This window comes from Drosophila virilis, chromosome 3 (assembly GCF_030788295.1).
Source record: "Drosophila virilis strain 15010-1051.87 chromosome 3, Dvir_AGI_RSII-ME, whole genome shotgun sequence".
NCBI classification, from domain to species: domain Eukaryota; kingdom Metazoa; phylum Arthropoda; class Insecta; order Diptera; family Drosophilidae; genus Drosophila; species Drosophila virilis.
This window is the reverse complement of record NC_091545.1, coordinates 21208391-21234580: the sequence shown is the minus strand read 5'-3', so window position 1 is coordinate 21234580 and position 26190 is coordinate 21208391. Positions and strand designations below refer to the sequence as shown.

At 35.1% G+C, this 26190-nt stretch overlaps 4 protein-coding genes across 10 annotated transcripts; 2 read left to right on the top strand and 2 right to left on the bottom strand.

The window, feature by feature from the left end:
* The first annotated feature begins 133 nt into the window (after positions 1–133).
* On the top strand, positions 134–15084 carry Vps13D (vacuolar protein sorting 13D). 3 transcript variants are annotated; one of them, XM_002048114.4, is made up of 19 exons: positions 134–352; positions 411–1201; positions 1260–2324; positions 2404–3332; positions 3789–3925; positions 4034–4171; positions 4269–4884; positions 4951–5079; positions 5173–5536; positions 5653–6445; positions 6506–6758; positions 6835–6979; positions 7042–10407; positions 10468–10680; positions 10883–11743; positions 11822–12130; positions 12220–12714; positions 12790–13902; positions 14075–15084. In XM_002048114.4, exons 1-19 carry the CDS (start codon positions 256–258, stop codon positions 14132–14134), a joined length of 11874 nt encoding a protein of 3957 aa, XP_002048150.2. In that variant the 5' UTR covers positions 134–255; the 3' UTR covers positions 14135–15084. The 3 variants fall into 3 exon arrangements, with proteins under 3 accessions (XP_002048150.2, XP_032291129.1, XP_032291130.1); XM_032435238.2 differs by lacking the exon at positions 14075–15084 and adding an exon at positions 13959–14072; XM_032435239.2 differs by lacking the exons at positions 134–352; positions 411–1201; positions 1260–2324; positions 2404–3332 and adding an exon at positions 3581–3660.
* Klc (kinesin light chain) lies at positions 14648–19199 on the bottom strand. Of its 4 annotated transcripts, none has more exons than XM_015175976.3 (6): positions 19129–19199; positions 16620–17246; positions 16283–16403; positions 15733–16212; positions 15188–15490; positions 14648–15012 (listed from the first exon to the last, which is right to left on the bottom strand). In XM_015175976.3, exons 2-6 carry the CDS (start codon positions 17219–17221, stop codon positions 14995–14997), a joined length of 1524 nt encoding a protein of 507 aa, XP_015031462.1. In that variant the 5' UTR covers positions 17222–17246; positions 19129–19199; the 3' UTR covers positions 14648–14994. The 4 variants fall into 4 exon arrangements, with proteins under 4 accessions (XP_015031462.1, XP_032291131.1, XP_070064796.1 ...); XM_032435240.2 differs by lacking the exon at positions 19129–19199 and adding an exon at positions 17371–17389 and having other exon boundaries at positions 15121–15490; XM_070208695.1 differs by lacking the exon at positions 19129–19199 and adding an exon at positions 17371–17388.
* Positions 19200–19692: 493 nt separating this feature from the next.
* On the bottom strand, positions 19693–21854 carry LOC6622906 (uncharacterized). 2 transcript variants are annotated; one of them, XM_070208053.1, is made up of 4 exons: positions 21714–21854; positions 20327–20532; positions 19991–20267; positions 19693–19905 (listed from the first exon to the last, which is right to left on the bottom strand). In XM_070208053.1, exons 1-4 carry the CDS (start codon positions 21739–21741, stop codon positions 19718–19720), a joined length of 699 nt encoding a protein of 232 aa, XP_070064154.1. In that variant the 5' UTR covers positions 21742–21854; the 3' UTR covers positions 19693–19717. The 2 variants fall into 2 exon arrangements, with proteins under 2 accessions (XP_070064154.1, XP_002048148.1); XM_002048112.4 differs by lacking the exon at positions 21714–21854 and adding an exon at positions 21025–21184.
* LOC6622817 (protein ABHD18) lies at positions 21541–24227 on the top strand. The gene is made up of 7 exons (XM_002048111.4): positions 21541–21717; positions 22171–22438; positions 22514–22626; positions 22754–22892; positions 23015–23104; positions 23342–24063; positions 24125–24227. Exons 1-7 carry the CDS (start codon positions 21626–21628, stop codon positions 24207–24209), a joined length of 1509 nt encoding a protein of 502 aa, XP_002048147.1. The 5' UTR covers positions 21541–21625; the 3' UTR covers positions 24210–24227.
* Positions 24228–26190: the final 1963 nt, after the last annotated feature.

The window sequence follows — 26190 nt, the reverse complement described above, 5'->3', positions numbered from 1 at the left end:
ACATTAAGTTAGCAATTAGAAACATTTTTTTTATATTCTATGTTCCAAAAGTGTTGCAGTCTCATGCAGTATTTTTTGGTTGGTTTACAACACCAACTTTTTGTTATCGTACTCATATGTTATGTTTTTTCGTATTTTATAAGTCTACAAAATTAGATTCTGTGTTTGTTTTGATATCGGAACACCTGTATAATCAATATAAAGCTTAAAAATATTGAATATTGAATGCACATGTAATGTTCTAAGAACACAATAATGTTAAGAGATTTGATTACGTGGGTCTTAAATACCTATCTAGGGAAGTATTTAGAAAATTTGAACTCTGCTCAACTGTCTGTTGCACTGTTATCAGGTATACAAATACAATCTAATACAATTACGAAATAAACTAATTATTTTCACAATTTTAGGAGAAGTAGAGCTTGAAAACATTCCCATACGAAAAGATGCGTTGCGCTCATTTGGTTTGCCAATCGAAGTGTCAGCGGGCAGCATTCGTAAAATTAAGCTGCAAGTGCCGGTTCGCCAGTTCAGGACATCTCCATGGTGTATTTCCGTGGAAGGACTGTTTTGCGTCGTTTGTCCAAAGGACTTTGAAAATTGGGATGAGGTGAAAGAGAAACTGCTCAACTTGGAGTATAAGCAATCGGTGTTAGACACTGCAGAAGCCAACTGGCGCTCTGAAAAGGGAAAGCAAATAGAATCGTATTACTTCTCATCGTATAATAACTGGCTGAAATATGGCACAAATATGGCAACGAATATCATTGACAACATTGAACTTAAAATATTCGATGTTCACTTTCGCTACGAAGACGTCGTACATGTGGGTAAAAGCAAAATTGCCACTGGCATCAAAATTGGCTCCCTGACTGCACAAAGCTGTGATGGCAACTGGGTAACTGGTTCAAACAAAACGATTAACAATGATATTAATTTTAAAGTCGTTGAATTAAAAGAGCTGTCCCTTTACTGGGATACATTGCATGATGATATCAAATGTCAGAAGTTTTCTAACCAAGAACTTCTAGTGAACATGAATTCGACGTGTCAAACACGTCCTCATGAATTTATAATCAAACCAATCAGTGCAATTGCTAGATGGAAACGAGAAAAATCTCCACAAGTGATCCGCTCAAAAGACAAGCCACGAGTATCCTGTGATCTTTTAGTACCTGAAGTTATAATTGTTTTAACCAAAGTAAGTAAAGTCAAACAAATTAAATCTTTTAATTAACATAGCTTTCGTGACTCTGTAGGCCCAGCACGATGAAATACAGGATAAACTCGCTGGCATTCAGCAAATTAAGGAGATATGTCAATTTCGATTAAAAAGACCCATTATCAGTATTAAGGATAATCCTAAAATGTGGTGGAAGTATGTTCTCGTTTGCTATGGCCGCGAACTTAAAACGAAAGACGAGAAGTTTATAACACTGAAGGAAAACCTTCGATATATGAGAATTTGTCAGGCGGTTATATTAAATCCCAACGAAAATTTATCAAACGACGACAAAGAATTTAAAGCCTATATTGAAAGTGATAGAGGAGTTGCCGACTTAATTATATTACGCAGAATATGTTTTGAAAAAGTGTTCTCGAAAGGAATTTCTATCAAGTCTGACAACGTCAAAGGCAAAGGAATGTTATTTCATTGGTTCCCCAACTGGATGGGCTGGTATGGAACGAATACTGCAGTCTCTGCAGAGCAGGATGAATCCCTACAAAATTTAGAAGACGACATTTTGGTAGCACTCGAACACTCACTACAAAGTCAGTCACACTTAAAGTGCGACACGATTTTTGGATATTTTACTATTGAACTTCTTAAGGGTTTCATTATCTTGCAATCCGAAGAATCAACAAAGATTGATGATGGCAAATCTATAGAAATGCAGTTTAATAATCTATCGTCTTTTTTACAATTAAATCCGTTATTTACATCCTATGTTGTAGGAATATCTTTGGGAGAAGTTTATTTATTAGATAAAACCAACAAGGATTCCAAACATTGTTACTTAATCAAACCACAGACTGATAGATCAACAGCTATAAACCAACCGGATTTAAAAAATGTTATAAATTCTACAAATAAACAGGATCCATTATTTCACTTGCAATATGAAAATGATGATCAACTACAATATCGACTTGTAATAAAATCGAAAAGCTTGGACTTGATTTATAACCAAGACGCTGTCGATTGGTTTTTAAATTTCTTTACCAAATCTAATAAAGTGCAGTATTTAATAAGGGATACTTATAATATTGAAAAAGAACGCAAATTTCTAAGTTCCTGGAATCAGATTTTCCTTGGCAATGAGGTAAGTATAAAGAGTACAACTCTATATTCTATTATCAAGTAATAATATATTTAACTGTCCATTCTTCTGTCACTTTTAGGCGAATCGTAAAATATGGACTTTTGAAATTGAGGTGTTTGCACCGCGTATTATATTTTTGGAAAATTACAAGATTGAAAATTCGTTGATGGTTCTAATGGATTTTGGAAAATTTCAATTGGTTAAATCAGATTTTCAAAAGAAAACCTCAACATTTATTTCAAAGGCAGATGAAACTTCTACCACAGATAACGATGACAACGAGGATGATGAAACCTATATGACGCCATGCTCTACTCCTCCTGGATCAGAAAAAAGTGGCTCAGAATCTCCAACGATGCAAGAAAACTTGTATAGGGATCTCATAAATAAAAACACTCAACTGGAATCTGCTTTGCATAGTAAAATTTATAATACGTATACAATAAATTTTACGAACTTGCAAGTGTTAGTATGCAAATACCAAGAAAGATGGCAAGCTAGCTTGAAGGCTTCCTCAAATTTTCACCTAATTGACAAATTCAACATTACGCTTACCATCGAGCAACGTATTGTGTTTACATCTGATCCGGAATATCCATCCCTCACCCTATTCGGAACGTGCCCCATGATATTAATACATGGCAATGAAGAAAAAATCAAACATCTCTTAAAAATAGTTTATCCAATTACAAATAATCCACGCCTAAAGAAAAGATCAACATACGAAACTGAAATTAAACAACATACAGATGAAAGTAATCATCCCTATTATAATGCTGATGAAAGCCATTTGGTTTTGCAGTTCGCCATAGGCCAACTGATCATCGAAATGCAATCTAAGGAAAAGAGCATTGCCGAATTGCAAATCATTGGAGCTAGAGCTGGCTTAGTGATAACTGGAAAAGAAACAACGATTACAATGTCTGTCCATGGATTACTCCTAGTAGATGCTATTCAGTCGTTCGGTCCAGACTTTGAACTATTGGTGGCCAGTCATCGAAATGTTGGGTGAGTTTTTAAGAGATGAAAAAAAGCTTACTAGCTATAGTTATTTACGGCTGACAATAATGAAAATTTGATATTAGATACCTTATAGTATCCAGTTACAGTCGAGTTACTAACTATCAATCTGTAGTATAAATATTATTGCTCCATTGTCGCCAATATCGTCGTTAGTACCGACATCGCCGCTGTCGTCGCCGATGCCCTCTCAGACTTCGTCTGTTCCTATGCTCCAGTTCTTATTACAGGCCATGTCGTGAGCAGTGCTAATGCAGCCGTCAATGTGTCCACATCACCGTCAGTACGTAAACAGGTGTTCAGACTTTAAACAGAGGTATACTTCTTTACGCGAATGCAGCGAAAGCAAAGCCTACTGGAACAAGATCAACAGAGGACCCTGATACACAACATTTCTTTAGATTCCACAATTATTTTGAATTTAATGAACGTTTTTATTTCCAGGATGGATAGCTTTTCTGGAAGCCTAAAACACAGCAATGCTTGCTCACCTGTTACGCCAGGATCTCCAGATTCTACTGACCATCACAGGCCAACAAGTCCGCATATTATAACAAAAGCAGTCCAAAATATTCAAAGAGGTACTTAAAATCGATATTTTAATTAGATTAAAAGGTTTTTTTTTATATTTTATATTGTCTCCCTAAGTCTACATATTGCTGGTATCTATTAAAAATAATATTTTATAGGATCAATGGGGGAACGCTGTGATGAATCGGAACTAAATGCGCTCATTAACATTGATATCAATATTATTGCATCCGATTCGGATAAGTCCTCCTATCTACACACGTCAAAAATTTCATTTAATAGTTTGGAAATAATTGGTATGTACTAAGAACATAAATCTTTCACATTCTTTTCAATCCATTAGTGAAAAATCCCTTAGGTGTACTATAATCATTTTTATCTTTTTACTTTCAGCCAACCAGGAAACTATACTCGAACTTCTTAATTTTGCTGAACGCATTTGTCGTGGTCAAAAGCTTTTCGAAAAAGTTAGGGATGAGAGTGATACGGGGCCTGCATTGGAGCTAAAAGAAACAGAGGGCTCCCTTGAACATAATCATCATGAAATTATCTTCGATTTTTTCCGGTTAAATGTTTTAATATTGTACACGATAAAGCGAGATAAGTATGAGATTGCACGAAAAGTAGGTACGCTCACAATAAGTGAAGCCAAGATAAATGTTTCGATGCAATCGAGCTTGTCAATTATTGGATCATTAGGAGGCATACAAATCATAGATATTACGCCGCAAGGCATACGCTATCAACGAATTCTGTCCATTGGAAGAGATCCAGAGTTAGAAACGAACCGTCTATCAGTGCTGAATAAACTCTCGCACGAAATATATTTAAACAATAGTGAAGAAGAAGAAAAGTATGAACAAATTGATGCCCTCAGTTTCACAAATCTGTGGAGCGATAAAAACGCAGTCACTCTACATGTGCGAATGGCGTCTGTTTCTTATACCCATAGCCCTAGATTTTTACAAGATTTCAATTTTTGTATTACAAGTTTCAAACAGGGTCTGAAGTAAGTAATCCACATGTGTCGATCAATTTCATAATATTTTTGAATTGCAATATGTTTTATTTTCAGAGAGTTTTTAACTTCAATCGGAAACAAAGCAACTGATATGGCCAAAGAATTTGTGCAGCAAATAAAAGATGTTAGTAATCAGACGAAACCACCCCAGCCAAATAGAAATCAAGAAAATTCTTTGATATCGTAAGTCATTGCCTAATCTTTATGCTATAAAATAGTTCTATTTTTATATAATATTTATATAAATACTTAACATTATATTACTTTTCATTTTAGGCTTGACGTTATTATAAGTAGTCCCATAATCGTTCTTCCAATTTCGAATGATAGTAAAGAAGTTTTCATTGCAAATTTGGGAAAAATTAGTTGCCGCAATAACGATGATATTCATCAAAAGATAGAAAATATAAACGAGGATGTAATTGTAAAATATGTTATTGAGGTGAAAAATATAAATTTATTTTCATTAAACATTGATGAGCAAAAGGAAGATTGGAGCTACACCCTTCCAATAGCAAGCAAAATGTATGAAAGTAAACAGGATGCCTTTCCCATATTGCACGACACGGCAATATCCTTAAATGTGTTTACAGGATATGGCGACACAAAGGGCGGAGAAAGACAAATTCAAACACTCTTGGTAAGTGGAGAGTGACTTTTGCACTTCACTCCCTTTTATAATTTATTGCCCAACTATTATAATTGATATATTTTCTCAAATAAATTTTAGATAAGTTAACAATTTGTCTCTTTTAGGTTGAAGGAAGCATGGTTGAAACGCTAAAGGTCACACTTTATCGAAAGCAATATAAGAACATAATAGAGTCTATTAAAAATGCTACAAACTTTTCAAATGGCGTTTCATCGGGCAATGTTAAACTAAATATGACAAATGCAAATGTGACGAACGCAAATGTATCTGATGCACAGCGAATCAGAACAACTATTAAGTTCTCAGTGCCTGTGCTAGAAATAAATTTGCAAAACGAAAGCCATGAGCCCTTGGTAAATGTAACATTTAAGGACTTTTTTGTAAAGCATCGCATGAGCGGCATCAATGAAGATCTGAAGATCGTTTTGAATTCCGTGCTAATGGAAGATTTAAAATCAGAAATGTCATCGCCATTTAGGAATATGGTTACTTCAATAAATCTTGAAAAAACATATCAACGGAAACCTCGAACATCTTCATCATGCCCCGACTTGCCCAGTTTTTATAGCAAGCACAAGACAATATCAACATCTATCACCAACCTTTGTGAACATAAAAAAGTAAAAGAAACTAAAAAATATAAAACTAGTCTATATAAATCAAAAGACATGACCGATCGGAAAAGCAACAACTTAGTTATCTACAGATCGCATACTAGACGTGTGTTTCATGAACCTGGCGAATCGAAAACAGAAAAGCAAAACTCCATTGAGTTTAACTGCCTCAACTTGACAATTTGCGTAGACAGATGGTATACGATTTTCGACTTCTTTGGGCTAGCTGCCGATACAGAAAAGACACAATCTTTAGCTGAACAGAAAAATAGTTTGCCAAAGAGTAAGTGCGCCTCCCATTTTCTTAGCATTCGTATTAAATTGAGATTTCTTTATTTACCAGGCGTTTATGAATTCAGCAGCAAACTGAATGTTTCTATTAGGTCGTTAAATTTTACATCAACTCGTAACGAAGCAGTATTGTCAAGAATAAACGTGTCCAATGCGACTTTTTCCATAATTCAGGAAGCTACCTTTAAAGCTATTGAAGGTTGTCTGGGTTCGATAACTGTCTACGATCTTACAAAATATGGTTACTTATATAAAGAACGTTTTATAACGAGTGGCACCGAGGCTTTAAATTTTGTTTATAAAAGGTAAATAAATAAAAATTAACGGTTTATGAATATCTTAAAATAAACATATACATATTTGACTGTTCTATATTTATAGAAAACTAATGGATATTGAAACACCGAATAGCATTAACGCGGATGCAGTTCTATGGATTAACATGTCATCGGTTCATTATATTCATACCAAGCGCTTTATAGTGGAACTTCACTTATTTATCAAGGAATTGTTACAATTACAAACGGTATTTATGTTAATGGCATACCCAGTTGTTGCTTATTTGTATGAATACATTTTTATTTGCAGCCCGTAATCAGAAAACTGAAGAAGCATAATGTGGATAAGGTTCAAAACTTGCAACCGACTAAAATAAAACTTTGCATTCAAGCCGCCTCCCCAGTAATTGTGCTACCCGCCTGTTACAATAGCAATCATGTGCTAATTGCTTATCTGGGACAATTTACTCTGAAGAATAGTTTTCATTTTTCGAGTGATGAGTGCATTATAAGCAAGAAGGGAAAAGCGGTGAAAAGCCAGGATGAAATTTTGGACGTCATGCGCATCGATTTAGTCAACATAAACTTGTTCTCGGGCGAACGTAGTGTAGATAAATTAGAAAGCAATTATGACAAAGAAGTTTTTATAAATATTGCTAATACGAGCTTTGTCAAGGGGAGTCGACTGTTTAAAGAATCTTGCTATCTCGATCTTCAAGTCGAACGCAATCTAACAACAGATACCGTACGCGTCTGTCCGGATATAAGTGTAAAAGGGACTTTCTCCAAATTAAATGCCACACTCAATATTCAGAATTATAAATTGATAAGGGGTCTGTTAAATAACAATATTGGAGAGCATATAGATGACGTTTATTGCAATAGCTTTAGTAATGCTAGTTCATCAATTGAAGCATTTTCGGCTTTAAGTTTGTTTTCTAAAAACGAAGACTCCACAAATGTTATAACATTGCTTTCTATAAGAATACTTCTGGAAGATGTTTCCATTTTGGTAGTTCAAAATACAAATACGATGCCAGATTTTGTGCACGAGTCCCTGGCATGCATACATTTTATAAGATCACAACTAGAAATTGACATGTTGAGCGATGGCTCACAAGATATAGATCTAATATCTAGCAATATTTTAATTGTTGACGAAAGACCAAGCGATGGTATTAACAATGCCAATGTGTTCAGGAATATATTACAGCCCTCAAAGAAAGATACAATTCCCAAGCACTCAGCTCAAGTTGAAATTCATTGCCGAAAAAGATTAAATTTATGCAAATATACGGTTATGTTGAACGACATGAGGGTAATAGGAATTTTAGACTTTTTAGAACGGTTGAAGAAGTTTTTCGAAGAAGAACCGCTAACAGCATTGTCCGTAAACCCAAAATCAGCCCAGTTTTCGCAAATAGATCAAGCGGCAGATGCTTCCCTGTCCGAATATATCATAAACGTAACAGACTCCGAAATTATATTAGTGGAACAGTATAATCGACTTGATTCAAATGCCATTATATTGAAGAGCACAACGGTCATTTCTTACAAGCCACATAATCACAGTGTACCCCTGTCCATAAATATAAATCATTTGGAAATATTTTCATGCATATTAGACGCTGAGGATGAGAGTGCACTGTCAATAATTGATCCGTTCACTCTGAACGTAGAGCTGAGAAACAATTGCCTGAATATTGTTGTACAAAAGCAATTGAATATACGTTTATCCTATATTGATATGAAACTCTTTTTAAGAATGCTCAGCTCAATACCCTCACAAACCTCAACTCCACCGAACGTTTTGTCCAAATCGAATTCTGAATTTGAAAAAATCGCACCGCTTCTGGCGATGGGATTTGAGATAACGAACTGCTGGATTGCAATGGAACTGAACAATTGGAAACTTAATGAAGCGGCCCTTTGGTTGTCTCAGCAGAAGCGCAGCACCGTCAAGAATCCGGCATTGGAATTGAAGACCGCAGTTCTCGATGCTAATTGCATATCCATGTGCGTTATTGATGATTGTATGGATGCTGATGTACCCCTTCTAGAAGTATCGCTAACAAAGGTTCTACTCAAATACAAATTCCATGCCAACGTTATTGAAGTTGAGAACCTAAATTCAAATGCGGCCGAGGGTGATCTGGATACCGAAGTTACGCTCAACTATTACAATCGACGACTTAGTGGCTGGGAGCCCCTTGCCGAACTGTGGCAGTGTGCTGTGAAGTGGAAATATAAGAGGACCCATTTCGATAAAAAGAAACGATTCGAAATCTTTTTGAACAGCAAGCAGCTACTGAAGATTAATATCACATCAACACTAATTGAGCTGTTTCACATGGTTTCCAAAAATTGGACGAGCGATTTCCATTCACTTGACAACGCCAAAAACTCAAATTTCCGACAACGGGCGCCCTTCGTACCATTTGCCCTTCAAAATCTAACTGGCTCTGCTCTACTTTTTAAGCCAATTTACGCTCAGCTCGGAGATTTGACTTGCTCGGATTTTCAGCAGCTGGATATTATCAAAAACTGGACCTCTGTGCAGCCTGAAGAAATAAAAACCTTTGATTTCAGTCAGAAGAGTAAATTGCGGCACATTGATTCGCATCTGTTGAATCTTCACCAAATTCTGGTACAAATTCATGGCTGGACATTGATTGGACCAATTTCTATAGACAAGGTGGGCATGTATTTTCGAACAACAATCTTGGATTCGCATTATGAAAAAAAGTCCCGTATCATATTTGATATCTCACTAATGGGCTCTGCGCAAAAGCTTATCAAAGTGATGTCCCCATTGAGAGTAATAAACAAATTGGATCACGACATATATCTGAAGATGGTTTTAAATAAAAACCAGCCAGATGCTGTTTCTGCTATAACCAGCATCTGCCCGAATGATCAACAATGCGTGCCTCTGAAGTTTATTGACGCCTCGTTATATATTTCACATATACCATGCGAATCTACGAAATCCAAAATTGACGATGTTGGATTTAGCAACGATGAAATAGTGTGGAAAGATTGCAAAACGGATAGCTCACAAAATCTAAACATCTGCTATGATGCCAACAAAAGCGTATTGTACACACTCGTCAGCATAGATAGGGAAATATACCCCTACAAAGATCAGAGTATGCCTGGCCACTCAATTACACTGCTGTCGCCGCTGATGCTAAAGAATATGCTTTGCTGTGATTTAAGTTTCAACATAAATGGATGCAATGCGGGACGAATTAATGCCTTTGAGAGCAAGAACATATATAATAGAAATATATACGAATCCTTTAACTTGAGCATCACATTAGACAACTTTCATGTCTCTGGCCAATTAAAGGTTCCGGCGAATCACATTGGCATTGTGGAGCCAAAGTTGAAACTAATTGACGCCAAAAACAGAGAATTGCATCTGCACATATCTATTCAATCCCTAAAAGGAAGAGGAATGGAAATATATATAAGTGCGCCCATTTGGATTGTAAATAAAACTGGTCTTCCGTTGATTTATAAACAAGAGGGAACTAATAAGATTGCAGCAGGACAATTTGATGAACATGAAACAGCACGACAAGTTTCTCCTTTAATGTTTTCATTTTCCGATCAAGAAGGATCACCTAGCTTAGAAGTGCGCCTGGGCAGCACGTTCGGTGCCAACAATCAGGTGAGTTTTCCAAGCAACCAACTCTATTTTGGTACACATATATATATTATATATTTTCAGTGGTGCAAAAGTTTCAGCATGATCAAGAATATAACATACAGGGAATTGCGCACGGAAAGCGGACCCGGGTGCTACACAATTGGTATTAGAGTACGTCGCGGAAGAGGTCTATATTCGTGCACCACATTTGTTACATTGTCACCACGCTTCCATCTGTACAATAAAAGCGGTCACCAGCTTGAATTTACACAACAATGTAATATTATCCATAATGTAAGTACTAAAAATGGCAGCTTAGAATGTAAGATAAGAATGAGATATAATATAATTAATTGGTTACATAAGATTTTATTGAACCTCACGCTCCCTTAAAAAGAAATTATTGCAGGGTATCTCATAGTCGGGCATAGTCGACTAGAGCACTCTTGTTCTAGATTAAGTGCTAAATTTAAAAGGTTTTTCTTACTATTTTTAGGATGTTACGAATTTGCGCAATGTTATTTCGGCGCCTATTGACTGCAATTTCCCATTTCATTGGACCAACGGGGACCGAGAGCCGCTTGTTTGTGTACGAATCGCAGATGTTGAATGTTGTTGTTGGTCGAAAGGCATACCCATTAACGAGGTGCAGAGTTTGTACATCAACGTTAGGAATGAATGGTGCGAAATGTTTTTCCTAAGACTGGAGATAATATCCAGAGGGGCGACGTTTATTCTCTTGTTTACGGATGCTCGAAGCTTACCACCGCCAATAAGAATTGATAACTTTTCGGAGGTGGTGATCAGTTTTTCACAAAAAGGCTCGAAACCTATTTGGCCAACACCAGTTCGACCGCAGTCTTCATTGTCGTATGTTATGGATGATCCCTTGGGCAAAGAGATATTGCTTATGGAAGCGCCTGGGGGAAACATACTTGAGTATCCAATTAACGTATCAAGTAGTAAAACCTTAACATACTCCAACTTCATCTATATTGCGTTTCACGACACCTTCGATCAATTCAAAAGAGATGGTGATAAGCCAGACGAAAAATATAAGCAACTAGTCCTAGGTGTACAAGACAAAAGGGTCATCATTATGGAAAAAAATTCTGGAGATCGTTCGCAATTGTGGCTAATGAATTCCAATGGTCAATTGGAACATGAAGGCTCGACACCACCAGTACAAACGAATGAGGCTAGCGCTGTGCGGTTGGTCCTAGATTTAGAAAAACCACCGAATCCGACGGAACTTACTGCGCTCGTAGTACGAACGCCTAATAAACAGAGGGCCACAACCCAAACCTGGAGATTTGAAAATGGTCGACTTATGTGTCACGCGAACATGTGTGTTCAGGTAAGACATTATATCTGAAACGCTTTCATAATTAATTTATAAGTTCATTGAGATTAAACGAAATCTTTTTCCTCTTAGTCCCCTTCCAAAAAACATGGTCTTAGGTCTGGTTCGGAGGCGGTAGTGGGTCGCGTTAAACATCATTCAAAATGTAGGGATATAACACCGCGCGAACAACATCTCGTTGCCCAAAAATTAAGGCCTGGTTCCGGCCAATTGGAAATATCCACCAAATTGGATGGACCGATCAAGACTGTGCAAATTTGTGATATAAAGCTCAAGCCAAATGAGACTTTTCTGGCTCCCGACTTACTTTGGACCCATGCATCCTTCAATAACAGACAGATTGTTGATAAAGCGAAAACTCAAGTTACACATGAATATCACGTAAGTTTTTATTAAAACTAAACTAAATGAACATTTATAAAAGTAATGTATGTGGAACAGTTAAATAGAAGAATATTTGTTAATTTCAGATAAATGTCGATCTTCCCAAAGGAATTGGAATTTCTATAATCACATTGAAACCTTGCGAGGAGATCATATTTATTAGTTTGGACAACATCGTTGCCGAATTCATTGATAGTTCGCTGGAAAAGTCAATAGATCTAAATATAGCAAGCATTCAAATTGACAACCAATTATTAGACTCCGCTAGCCAAGTGACCCTGCATGTTACTGTATCAACAAAGGAGGACTCAGTGAAAAATGCCGTGCGATTTATGCTTAAAATGTTACCAAGTCCCAATAAGAATGCTTTAATTTTTCAATACGTGAATCTGGACGTAAAACCCTGCACAATGTATTTAGAGGAAAAGCTGATACTGAAAATAGCCTCATTTCTTGGATATGGCAAAGAAAACCCACACAACTCGTTTCGTCCTTGTGACTATGAAGATCGTCAAGACAGATCATTCGAGAATAATATGAAAAGATACTACTTTGAAAACTTAAGTATCGGACCGACGCAGGTAAGATCAGGATCAATTCCTGATTTTGAAAGATTTTTTTGTATTATTTCTCTTATAAAATATACTTTTTGACAGGTTCGATTGTCTGCGTTTACTTCGTCAAAGTTACCCGAGGAATTAAAATACACGAAAAAGTCGTTGGGCCTCACGTTAATAAAATTTGAAGATGCTTTGATAGAGCTTGACAATTTTTCGCATAGGTATCATTTTGAGACATTGGATGTTTACCTGAGAGCCATAAAGATGCACTATATAAACCAAATTAAATGGCATGCAGCTTCAATATTGGGAAGTGTTGATTTCTTGGGAAATCCTCTAGGATTCGCAAACGATCTGTCAGAAGGTGTATCAGGACTAATCTTTGAAGGTTCAGTCAAAAGTCTAGTGAAAAATGTTACACATGGAATTTCAAATTCAACAGCAAAGTTAACTGAAACATTGTCAGATAGTTTGGGAAAAGTTGTTTTGGATGACCACGATAATGAAACGAGGCAACGAATTTTGGAGCTACAATCAAATACATCCGGTGGTCATCTAGCAGCGGGCATAAAAGGCTTTGGATTTGGATTGCTTGGAGGAGTTACCAGTATTGTTCGACACACATATGATGGTGCTTCTGCCGATGGTGTGCCAGGATTTCTTAGTGGCTTAGGCAAAGGATTGGTGGGCACTGTTACGAAGCCAATTATTGGAATGCTGGATTTGGCTTCAGAAACGGCAAGTGCTGTTCGTGAAACTAGCAGAGACTCACATCGACATGCCCCGAGCCGGAAACGTTTACCCAGATGCGTAACCGGTGCACCTGGTGGGCTTTTACCACCATATTCTAGTCGCCAAAGCAAAGGTCAACAGTACCTTTACTTAATAAATCGTAAAAATTTTATGGAGAAAATCATATTTTACGAGCCAAACCTTTGGAGTGATAAAGAAGCAAGGTTACGCCTTTTAGTCTCTACGGAATTTGTTCGTATATTCTCCATTTGTGAAGAAAACCCAACTAGTATGTTTGAGTGTCACCTTAGTGAAATTCTATCTTGTCATCCATTGACAACTAATACGGGGCCTAGCCCATCTACAACTAAAGTTTCATCCAGTTACTACATAGAAATATCAACAATCTTACCAAAAATTACACGACCGCGAATTCGTTGTCGAACAGAGGAGTGTGCTGAGGCCGCATCCAGATGTGTAAGTAAAATCCCAACCTTTTAAAATCACCATAAACTATATATAAGAAACCATAGAGAAATCGGATTGAAACCTGGGTCTGGTCTTTGTGACTGTTTTCATATATTACACTCAAGAAGTATTGCTTAAAAATGAATAGAATAATTATTTGAGTCTGTTGCTCTCGTTTCAGATTAATTATGCTAAAAGTGTCTTCGATGAACGCGAGTTGTCCCTCATTAAATATAATTGATATTCAATATAAATAAATCATATATCTATATATATATATATATATATATTTGTATATATATAGAGATGTGTATACATATATATATAAATATATTTGTATATATGTATAAACTGTTTTTTGATTCTGATAATAAATGACTGAATAATACGCTTTAGTGAAACTTGACAAATAACTTGGTAAAGCAGCGAAAATTCAATACCAATTTCTTGAATTGAAGTTCTTTTAAATTTAAATATATTTGCATTTTTGATTGTTTTATTCAATTTTTTATTAGAATATTAACCCAATGTATAATAAATACGCTTTAATTTTCTACAAATCGAGCCCCAACCGCAAAAAATGTCATTAAATAACATTAAAAGTATTCAAAAAGGTACTTAAAAAATTAAATATAAATAGTATCTTTATATTGTTACTAAAAATGCTTTTACCACTTACATTATTTTTGCCCCTTAAACTCGATATGCTATAAAAAATTTAAAAAAAAAAAAAAGAGGAGACACAGCAAATGCATTTAATCGTTACTTATTTTTGGTTGTTTATTAAAAAGCCGTTCCTATATTTTGTAGAGATAACAAATTATAAAACATGGTTTACTTTTTACTTAATTATGCTTGAGTCAACTTAAGTCAGTTCTCTCAATACTCGGTTAAAATGTAATGTAAAGATATTTTTAATCAAAAAATTTAGAACAAACAATTGCAAATTTTCGAAAAACATGATTTTTTATGACTTAACTCCGTAATTGAGAAAATTGACCAAATTAATATTAAGGAATGAATAAATAATGTTAATGTTCGAGTTAGCTTATATATAAGGAGCACACTGATTCCACAAAGACCAGACGACAAAGAATGTGCTTAAGGCTTAACCGATTTCTGAAAATTGAAAATAAAATAGATTAGTTTGTGTCATGGACTTCACATTAAAGTTGTTGCTGTTATCTTTAACTGTGTGCTGTCAAACGAATTCAAGTTTTTACTAACCAAATCATAACCGATTCTTAAAGTTTCTTCTTTTATATTGATTGATGACTTATATAAAATATATTACCTCATCGGAAAATTCCATATCGTTCATCTGTTTCGATCGCCGCTTTTCGGTCGACGTGAGAAGTTGTGCGACTTTAGTTTGTTTAGCCAAATCGTAAGCTTCTTTTTTACTGCGCATCGCACAATCCTCAAGAGTTTCGGCTGCCTCGAACATGCCCTGGCGCCTATAGAGTGCGCCCAGGTTTTTCAACGTTGTGGTTACGGTAGGCGAATCAACCTTCGCAGCCTTGTGCCATCCACCGTACTCGCCATATGGTGTATTTTCGCGCTTGTCGTGCTTGTGCTCCTCGCGTTCCTCGGCCACCTATAAGCAAAACGAAACAAATTCGCTCATAAATATTATTAATTGAGTGCATTTATTATATATTGTTCTGAACATAAGAGTAAAGCCTGTTACAAATTCTAAAAGAATGTTCCTCTTAAATGATAAAACAGCTTATGGCCGTTAGGTTGTCTGTATTGTTGGAACCTATTGGATTAATTACAGCACAGACTTACGATTTAATCAAAAACAAACAAAATCATTATCAAAAAACTTGATATTACCTGCCAGATGGGTTTATTTTTGCTATCAATCGCACCAAATTCCCGTTCATGGGCTCGCGTCAACACCTGTTTATAGAGGATTTCAGCTTCTGCGTATCGCCCTTGCTTGAGATAGCATCCGGCCAAGTTATTTTTCGTTTTAGCTACATTGGGATCATCAGGACCAAGCTTTGATTCATAAATATCAAGTGCTCTCTGATAATACTTCTCAACTTCATCGTATTTGCTTTGGTTCTGACAAAGCAAAGCCAAGTTATTCAACTGTTTTGCAACATCTGGATGGTCCTTGCCAAGAACCTTTTCACGTATTTCTAAAGCACGCTTACAAAGTGGTTCGGCATCCTTGTATTTACCGCGTTTGCCGTATAGCACGGCTAAATTGTTTAAGGTCGCAGCTACGGCTGGATGATTTTCACCCAGTGTCTTGCCACGAATGGACAGAGCGTCGTTCAATAAATTTGCCGCCTCCTTGTATTTGTTCTATTTAAAGCAGAGAATTAAACATTAGCATATTTTGTAATATTAGTTAATTCGTCATATTCCTACTAACTTGATCACGATAAACAAGTGCCAAAATGTTTAACATTGTCGCAACGTCTGGATGATCGTGGCCACTTGTTTTCTCAAGATCTTCGAGTGCTTGCTTGCAAAGAGGCACTGCAACTTCATATCTGCAAAATATATTCAATTAGTTTGAAAGAAGAAAAAACTCTATAATATGATTAAATTGGACATAAACTAAAGCGATCTTAGAAATAAAAACAACGTTAAGGTTTAGAAAACGCAACATTCTGGAAGCTGACTCATCAAATTTTGTATCACAAGTGTTTTTTCTTTTAATGTTAAAATCGCGACTATTCTACGGATTGTTGATTGCATATATTTACCTGCCCTGTGATGCATATTGTATAACAAGATTGTGAAGTGTTCGCAATCTGGCTGGAATCTCATAGCCGGACGTTTGATTAGCAAATTGGCTTGGAGGTGTTGGAGACATATTGTGCCTGTCTTCGTTTTCCTCATCGGGAAATAGCTCGACGACAGGATCATTGCGGGCCTTCTCGCAGGACTCGTCTTGCTCTTGATTGTCATCATATTTCCTTACTGATGCCATAAATTCCAGATGTTTTTTTTCCTCTTCCAGTTGTGCTACCAATTGCTCGGACGCCTGAAACTTCTGCTGTGTATTGGCAAGTTCGTCTCGCAGCCAAGCGTTTTCCTGATGCAGACGGCGTACTTGTGTCTTTAGTTTTTGCTTTTCAGCTTCAATGTTTTGCAAGTGCGATGTTAGGGCCATCATGACTTGTGCTTCACTCAAGCCAAGTTCAATGTTTTCAATATTCTTTCGTAATATATCAGATTTTTCATTATCTTTTTGCACCTCTGATATACCGTTCATTATGGAAACATGTTCGACCCGCAAGGCTTCCAAGCCTTGCAAAACAGTTTTTGTATTGCTTATAATTTCGTCTTGCGACATCTGCGTCATTCTGCCGATTTGCTCAATTTTCTGTCTGCAGAGTAAAAAAATTTGTACTTACTAACAAGATTCAAACAAATATGTATACATATAATGCTACAATTTGACAAAATAATGCCGTTTTTCGGAAAATAAAACCCGACAGTTTAAATATTTACATTCTATAGTTTTTGATAGCTTTTGATACAATCATTTTCACAAAACGCTTCTGGCTTAAAAAATACTTTCACAGAAATCAATACAGTAAAACTTGCGCATGCGCAGGACCTGCAGAATCGGCATTTATTGGAACACCCCTAATAATACGCACATACTAATTGTAATACAACATAACTTCTTATCTTCGATACGAAGAATGTTATACAACTTTTTAACAAGTAGATTGTAAATATTATTAAATGCAAATTATATATTGATAACAAGTTGTAAATGATAATCTTGTAGTATAACATCAACAGATTTTTTTCTTTCATAATTGATCATATATTGTGACATTTATAAAACAAGTTATTTATCTTCCCTTAAATAGCTAAGCTATTAATTTTATCTAGAGGAGATAAATATAAATACTTCTGTTATTCGAACAGAATGTAAACATTCATTGCATTCGAAGAGAATACCGGTATTTGCTTCGGTCGATTAATAAAATATCGATACAATCAAAAACACGAAGAGTGTCAACAGGATATACATCTGGTATTTTTGTGTATTTTGTCCTAGTACAATGGAATATGTTGTTGTTCATATATATGTATGCATGTACATGTAAACCAATACTTGGGCGTGAAAGCTGTGACTACATTTTGGTAGATACTGTTACTTACCTAGAACAATTCAAAATTATTGACGAAGCCTAAGCTAAGCAGATTTACAACTACTCTATTCTTATTTACAAACCTGAAATTTATTTTCTTTAGTTAGCAAACAGAAATCCAAACTAACTAATCAGCTGTTTTGCTTCTATCCATGCCGCCATTTGATTACTTAATTTTGCTTAACTTTTTTAATTATAAACGAAGACCAATTACAAATAGAATCAGTAAAGAGAATGTAAGGCATAGTGAAATCGCGCTAATAACCTACGAATGGTGCACAAGAGGCGGCTATGTGCATATAAAAGTTGATGACTAACGCTTATTGCCTCAGAGTTAGACCATTTAATGCTATTGTAAATGGATGGATCGTTAGCTCGGGTTGATCGAGAATATATATATGTATATATACATAATTGAGCTGTTTCGGCATGCTAAAGAAATTTCTGTGTGTTTTTTATATTTTATGGAATGGGGGTGTAATAACAAAATTAGAAATTAAACCACAAACACATGCACATGTCGTTACATACATATGTTGTCTGTTCGTATGTATGTACGAGAGTAAGTACCTATGGGGACTACAAGTGTTTGTGGCAATAAACGCTTCAATTTGTATGTCATGTTTTTTCTTTAGTACAGATATACTTAAGTAAATATCTAAAGTGTGTGGTACGTAATGTACATACACATATATAAATTATTAATAATATGGCTTTCATATACGCTTCGCAGCACATATATATATGTACATATGTACATATATGTACGTATGTATTATGAGTTAACAAAGAGTTAACAACAGTCACCAGCACTTTATTTCAGTATTTGGTTAACCATATGCGATTATATGTTCACAATTACGTATGCCTGGACATGGAAGCAATGTTTTTGACAAAATAATTAGACTCATGTAAAGCGCATAATTATGTATATAGATGCCTCATACATATATCCATACACTCGTGTGTATTTACAAATTGCATAGTATTACCGCCACAGCATATTTCTGTATTTGTCTAAATATGTAAATGTATTTTGTAATTACACGAAATTCAACTTTTTCACCCACCAAATTTTAATTATTAAAATTAAAAAACTTACATGCAGAAACAGAACTTATAAAGATTAAAAAGATACAGATAATTTGGTAAAAATTAAGTTATCGAATAGATATGTTAAAATACTGAAAAGCTTTTACCAAGTATGGTCCTACCTTTTATAGTGTCTTAAGGCTAGTACGCAGACATATTGAATAAATATGTATATATCGGCTTTGAAATGCATATAAAATGTCAAGTCGTGGGCATAAATTAAATTGTTTTCTCTTTGTCAACAACTAAGGCTTTTAAAAATAAGCAGCAAAGCAGCAAAAATGTGCTTTGTGCCGCGCTTTTTCTAAATATCAGTGAATATTAATTTATAAACTTTTGTTTAGGAGGAAAAATCAAAAAATATGTAAGATTTAATCAACTTATTGACTTAAACTTTTATAAATTACGAGATATGCTTCCGTCAAAGTTAGAATTCGCTTGTTTTGATAAGATTAGAAAGTTGTATTTATTCTTTGGATATGAGATACCTTCCAAATCTGTTTCGACGTGCCTTAAATCGTAATCTTTCGAAAGTATTGAAAAGAAAAACAAACGAGGCACGCAGACCCAAATATATTTTGTTTTAATATTTATTAAAATTAATCACTATCATTATCATTTAAAATTGCCGACATAACTTCCGCTAATTCTTCGGCTTTATTTAAAATTTCATCTCGAGTTAAACGTGTGTCGCTGCGCAGGTTTTGTGCCGTAATTAATAATTTTTCAAAATCATTCAGTTCATTTTCCAGATCCTCAGCATTGTTGGGCTGTTTGCAATTGGAGGCTGCAAATAAAGGTAGAAAAATTATAATCAAATTAATAAGATATGTCTTGTTTAAGGCATAAAATATGAACAGTGCGCTACTTACTCGAGGCTTTAGTTTTTATGTTTGACCATACAAAGTTTTTCAAGCCTTCTACAATCTCAGAATATTTATCTGTTTCGCACAACGCATCTTCAGAATGTTCCTCATCCTCTTCTTTAAGTGTTATTACATCAAATACTATATTTGCCTTTTCTTTAAGGTCTTCGAATGTTAATTCATTGGGTTTACCAGAAAATGCTGTTGTTATTAAAAATCCAAGCTGGATTTTATTAGTTATTATGAAGTCATTAAGACCCGAAAGGTTGTTAATAAATGATTTCTGTAAGGAAATATTCAATATGAAATCAATATAACTTTTACATCGAATTGCCTACTTACATCGTTTGGCTCAAAGTATACAATTAGAGATTCCGTTGTGTTCCTTAATTCTGTTGGAACCTCGTCGTACGTTCCATCGAAAGGTACTAAATATACGCTGGTATTGTAATATTTGGTTCTAATATCACATTTGTAATGGTTTATAACCAAGGACTCGTATGTCACGGGTGTTATTACCTTTGGCTGATTTATTTCAGTTAGTATGTCTGCAAATAGAAATTGAAGCGATGAAACTTAACTTTGTTTTATAATATATATATAAAACGAATTTAAAATTTTCTTGTGTATAAGTTGCTTTTCGTTGTTGGCTAAGTAACAATAGGTTAGGCCCCTAATCCAGGTGAACGTACATCATTATGGCAGAAACATAAGCAATGAATCCTTTCCAATTTTACAATTTGTTAACTTCATAATGGAGCATGCCGGCACATTCAACACCTCACCGCAATATTGTTGGCAGCTTAACTTTATTTCAATCTGTGGATGGTATCTTTTATAGTGAATAATGTAGGTGTACATAAAGTAATTACAACACGGCTGCTGCTCATCTAGGAGGTGTTACTTGGTATCCTCTTTTCCTCAATACTTGCCTGCAACAATACTTTGTGGTTTCTTATACAAAACTGCCTGTCTTACAAACTAGAATGAAATACACTTTCTATTTTTGTATGTATGTGTGATTGAGCGTAAGGACATACTTTCAACAATTTTCATTGCAGAAAGGTTTCCATAAGATATGACCAGTACACATGGGTTCATTATGAAACAAATTGTATATATTTCTTTTTAATAACAATCCACTTGTAAACATAAATGTTATTGAGTTCTGAGAAGTTCCAAAAAACCACTTGTTCCATAATCGAACTAGTCTGAAATTTCAAATGACAAGTTCAAAAACAAGACAGCGTCGATACTTGGAGTACCAATTGACTATAAATAAATTAATTTAACATAATTTAGGCAACAACAAAGTGTTAAATATGGCATAAACACTTTTTTACTTATTTAAATATTTACCAAGATGTATGGATTATATTATTTTTATACATATATACCTTGTAAAAGTAATTGTTATTTTATAGCAGGCTTGCAACAAATGAAAAGAAAACTTAACAAACATTTGTTCTTACGAATTAATTCATGGTAACATTGATTATGTTCTATGTTGATGGGCATATCGATATTTTTGTTCACCAAATCGTTCTATTAACCCGATTAGATGAACTAGTTAACTAAATTGAGCACCCTAGTTGGTGCAGTAAAAAGTCCCACTGTTTTGACAACAAATATTTACAAAACATGCCACCCAGCAAACTTGACAGTCTCTATCGACGAATGCTTATTACAAGATTTTTCGAGAAGGGATGGGGAAAGCCTGAAAACTTACACAGGTAAGTTACGCAATAACAAATCATCTACAAACAATTGCATTGCCAGTTTGTGAAGACACATGTACGTATGTAGTGTTATTCCTTTGCATCATTTACGTAATAATTCAAATCATTTAAAATGCTTCTAAAACACATTAACTAACTATGACACACACTAAATGCCGGCTCTGCATATCATGAGGGAAGTATACAACATTTTTGAGCATGGTTTTGCCCTCTGCAGACCTTTAATAAAAATTAGAGTTGTAGACGGCCCATATCGATAGGTGTTTGTGAAATCGATTCGATATTTTAAATGTAGGGGTATTCCACTTTTGAATTAGGCTTTGCGATCTAATGAAATAATTTCTTGGTATTATTATTAAACAGAGAGCTAGCTGAATTATCTAGTCGAATTATCTTTAATAAGCCATTATCGATTTATAAATAAAATAAATTTTTATTTATTTTCAGAGTATTTCAGTTTCGAAAAATAATTTCAAGTAGGGAAACATGTTTCAAGCTCGTGCCACGCGACTATCCAGTGGAGATTACGAAAAAGAAAAAATATTCCGATTCGACTTTGATAGAAGGCAATTTTACGACTCCCCTCGAGCTACACATGCCTGGAGTTGTTCCTGAAGCAGCCCAGCAGGCATATTTTCAATTATTATTGCCCAATAAATGGAATAACGAACAACATAAGCCAATTTGCATTCATTTGGCGGGTACTGGAGATCATGTGAGTATTAAGAACGCAAAGCTTAATCTTTAATCAAATTTTGTTACTTTCTTCACTTGGGATCTTTGGTTTCAGTTTTTTTGGCGCCGAAGAAATTTTATTGCAAAGCCATTACTGAAAGATGCAAATATTGGATCGATTATATTGGAAAATCCATTTTACGGACTGCGGAAACCAGATGATCAAATGTAATTGTATAAACGATTTTTAGTATATCTATATGGCGACTGAAAATTTACAAAGATAAATAATCACTAAAAAAATGCATTGCTAAGGCCAATTAATTAAGCTAAAGTATAATTTATCTGTTTGCAGACGATCGAATTTGCATAACGTGTCAGATATATTTGTCATGGGTGGATGTCTTATACTCGAATGTCTTGTTCTTTTGCACTGGTGTGAAAGAAACGGCTTCGGTCCACTTGGAATCACCGGATTATCGATGGGAGGTCATGTAAGTAAGCCCCATTAATGATAAACCTACTATCGATTCGAAAAGTACTGAAAACTCAACGCGAATTGATATTATTTACATTTTTAATGACTATAAATATTATTATACTTTTATTTTTATAGATGGCATCGCTAGCTGCAACGAACTGGCCGAAGCCCCTAGTTCTAGTCCCGTGTTTATCTTGGTCTACTGCATCGGCTGTTTTCACCACTGTATGTAATACAAATATATGTCTTTAAATACTTCTTCTTACTTTCAGCCTTCCATGCTGCTAGCATTAACGGTTTGTTTTATGATTAAGTCTTAGCGTAATGAATTTTTGCGTGTTAAGTAATTTCACATTACCCATCTTAGGTGGGAGATGTGATGACATGCTCTGAAATTAAAACTATTAAAATAGCTAAAAATGATTGCCAACGGTAACGGATAAATTATTTTATTTTTAATAGGGCGTAATGAGTCAATCCATCAACTGGGATATGCTGGAGACGCAGTATTACTCTGATGGCCAATATAGGGAACGTCTTTCAAAAATGGTTACCATTATAGACGATGCCTTCACGGCTGGTCAAAAGTTTATACAGAATTTTAATCAGTCGCTGCATGAGCTCAAAGAGGATATTGATGATACCAGAAAGATTCAGTCTCTGGAGCGTGATACTGATGGAAATAATAACAAGACACAAAACCATTTATTAGACAACGCTGATAATTCAATATTTCTTTCAAAAACACTTGAAAACAGACAACTGGACTCTAACAATATATCTCTGCCATTAAAAGAAATCCTCAGTAAAAACATTTCTGGCAATTCTGAATTAGCTTTATGCAATTCAGACTCGACAGAAGGATCGGCATTAACGAAACTAATGAAATTTATTTTACCTATGTCCGCACAAAACAAAACTAAAAAAATTGATATTACAAAGACAAATTGGTGGGAGAGAGAAGCGTTACAATTCATGCGAGGAATGATGGACGAGTGTACACATTTAAAGAACTTTTCAATACCATTTGATACCTCCCTAATAATAGCAGTGTGTGCAAGGGATGATGCTTATGTTCCGCGGGATGGATGTTCCAGCCTTGAAGACATATGGCCTGGAGCTGAAGTAAGGTATTTAGATGCTGGTCATGTAAGCGCTTATGTGTTGCACCAAAAATTGTTCAGGTAGATGATTTACTGATTTGATCGTGTATTGATTTAAATTAATTAAATATCATGTTTACAGATCGTGTATAATTGAGGCTTTTGATAGAGCTAAAAAGATCTATGGAAAAGAGAGCTATAAAGATGTGTCAGCCGCTTTGAAATAAACGTGGGGAAAAACATAACCATCTTAACCGATTTTTCTTGAAATTAATTCTGGCTTGTTTAGTTTCTCACAGTAAGTACATAGGTTTAATTCGAAGCAGTTACTCCCAACTGAAATCTGTGATGTGACACCCGGCGATGCTTAAGATAAAAGGCCGTACGCATTGAAAGTATAAAGCGTATTGAAAACTGATGAAACGATATTTAAATACTTTAACAAACATAATTAAGAATAATAAGAAAGTATATTTTAATAAAAATAATTGACGACAGTAAATATTGTGTTAATGTTTATTAAACTGTTATTCTGAAATTTCTCTTTTTGCGAACACCGACAACATATATACAATAATACTTATAATTTAACTGTCGAGTCGATGGTCTTAGAAGCTCAATAGTATGCTTCCGTACGAATTCAAAAATGGTCTTCATATCAAATCCATCCCATTTTTTGATGAAAAACGTGATGTAATCCCTTGCTTTTTCTTCGATTTGGGTCAAAATTTAGGTTCTTATTCTTTGAATGCCAATCGATAGTACAGATCCTTACGAGTGAAAAGAGGTATATCAATTCATAATCTAACGATATTTGGTCGAGATATTGAAAAAAATCATTTAAAAAGGTCGTATCCTAGCGGATCCTGACAAGAACTGTTTCGAACAAATCGTATGAACAAGGACCATAAACGGTCCAAAGGACAATAAAATCGTCCTTTCCGTTTCCAAGATATAGCCTATTTTCTAAAAAGGACATTTCTTAAATAGCCATAGCTCGGCAAAATCCTTAAGGATATAGAAAGGATATATCGTTTTGACCTCGTGGGGAGCAGGACTATCGATTGGCATTCAATGATTTCCAGAATTCAACAAAAAATTTCATCGAAATTTTTCCTAGGGGGTTAGTAGCAAAATTGGCTAAAATCGAAAAATTCCAGGCTATATTTGCGATTTGAATAACTTTCGGGATGTCCTTTGGCCAGTAGATAGCCCTCACCACGCCATTAAAGAATTTACAGCCCAAAGGACGAAGGTCCTTCAGATAAAAAAGTTTAAAGGACGATTTTGATTGAAGAAAATAAGCCATAACTCAACCATGTCCTTGCATGTCCTGGCGAGTCATATGTGAAAATAATTGTGTTTACCAGGACTACCAACTGACCAAATTTTATTAGGATCGTCCTTGTACTTTTGGAGATATTTAGAGATTTGTGTTTTCGGGCCATTTCCATGCGCTCCGGGACAGAATTTCTACAAGTCCAATTTCGAGTCACATGATTCTTAGATGACCCCATATTATTATGATGCAGATCGATGTAGAGGGTCTATACGATCATAACGCTCTATGTCCTTTGAAAATCTGCAAGGACATGCCCGAGTTATGGCATATTTTTCGCTTTCCTATTATTTATTTATGTTTAATTGAAATGTGTTTTTTTTTATCTTTTCAGACTGACAAATTAAGGACTACATTGAGTTTTAAGGACCTCCACGACTGACAAAGCAAATTTTCCAGGATCGGACTTTACTCAAGCCAAATATAGTTATTTTAAGTTTTAATAAGCTATAATTATAATTTACGCTTGATTTGTATAATTTTAAGAGAAATAATTAAGAAAACCAGCATAAAAATCAAAAATTTTATAAATTGGAACATAAATAAATCAATTATTTAAAATAAAAGAAGAAAATCCTGTCTTTTTATTTAAAAATTCAAAAATCAGCGGTCTTTAGAACAATTTCACGTCATACCTAAAACGTGCGTCTGTTGGCAGCCGCTGGCTGCCGAGATTTTTCTTAAAATCTGCCAAAATACCAGGCGAACAGAAATGCCCAGAAGGTCGCCGAGTGGTTTGAATAAAAATTTTCATTGCATAGCATTAAGGGGCAAAAATGTAACTCATTTAAAATGAGTGTTGTTAATTAGCAGTCTATGTAAAATGAGCGCTGTAAGCCGGCTGGTCAACAAAAGCTGCAGCTGCAGTT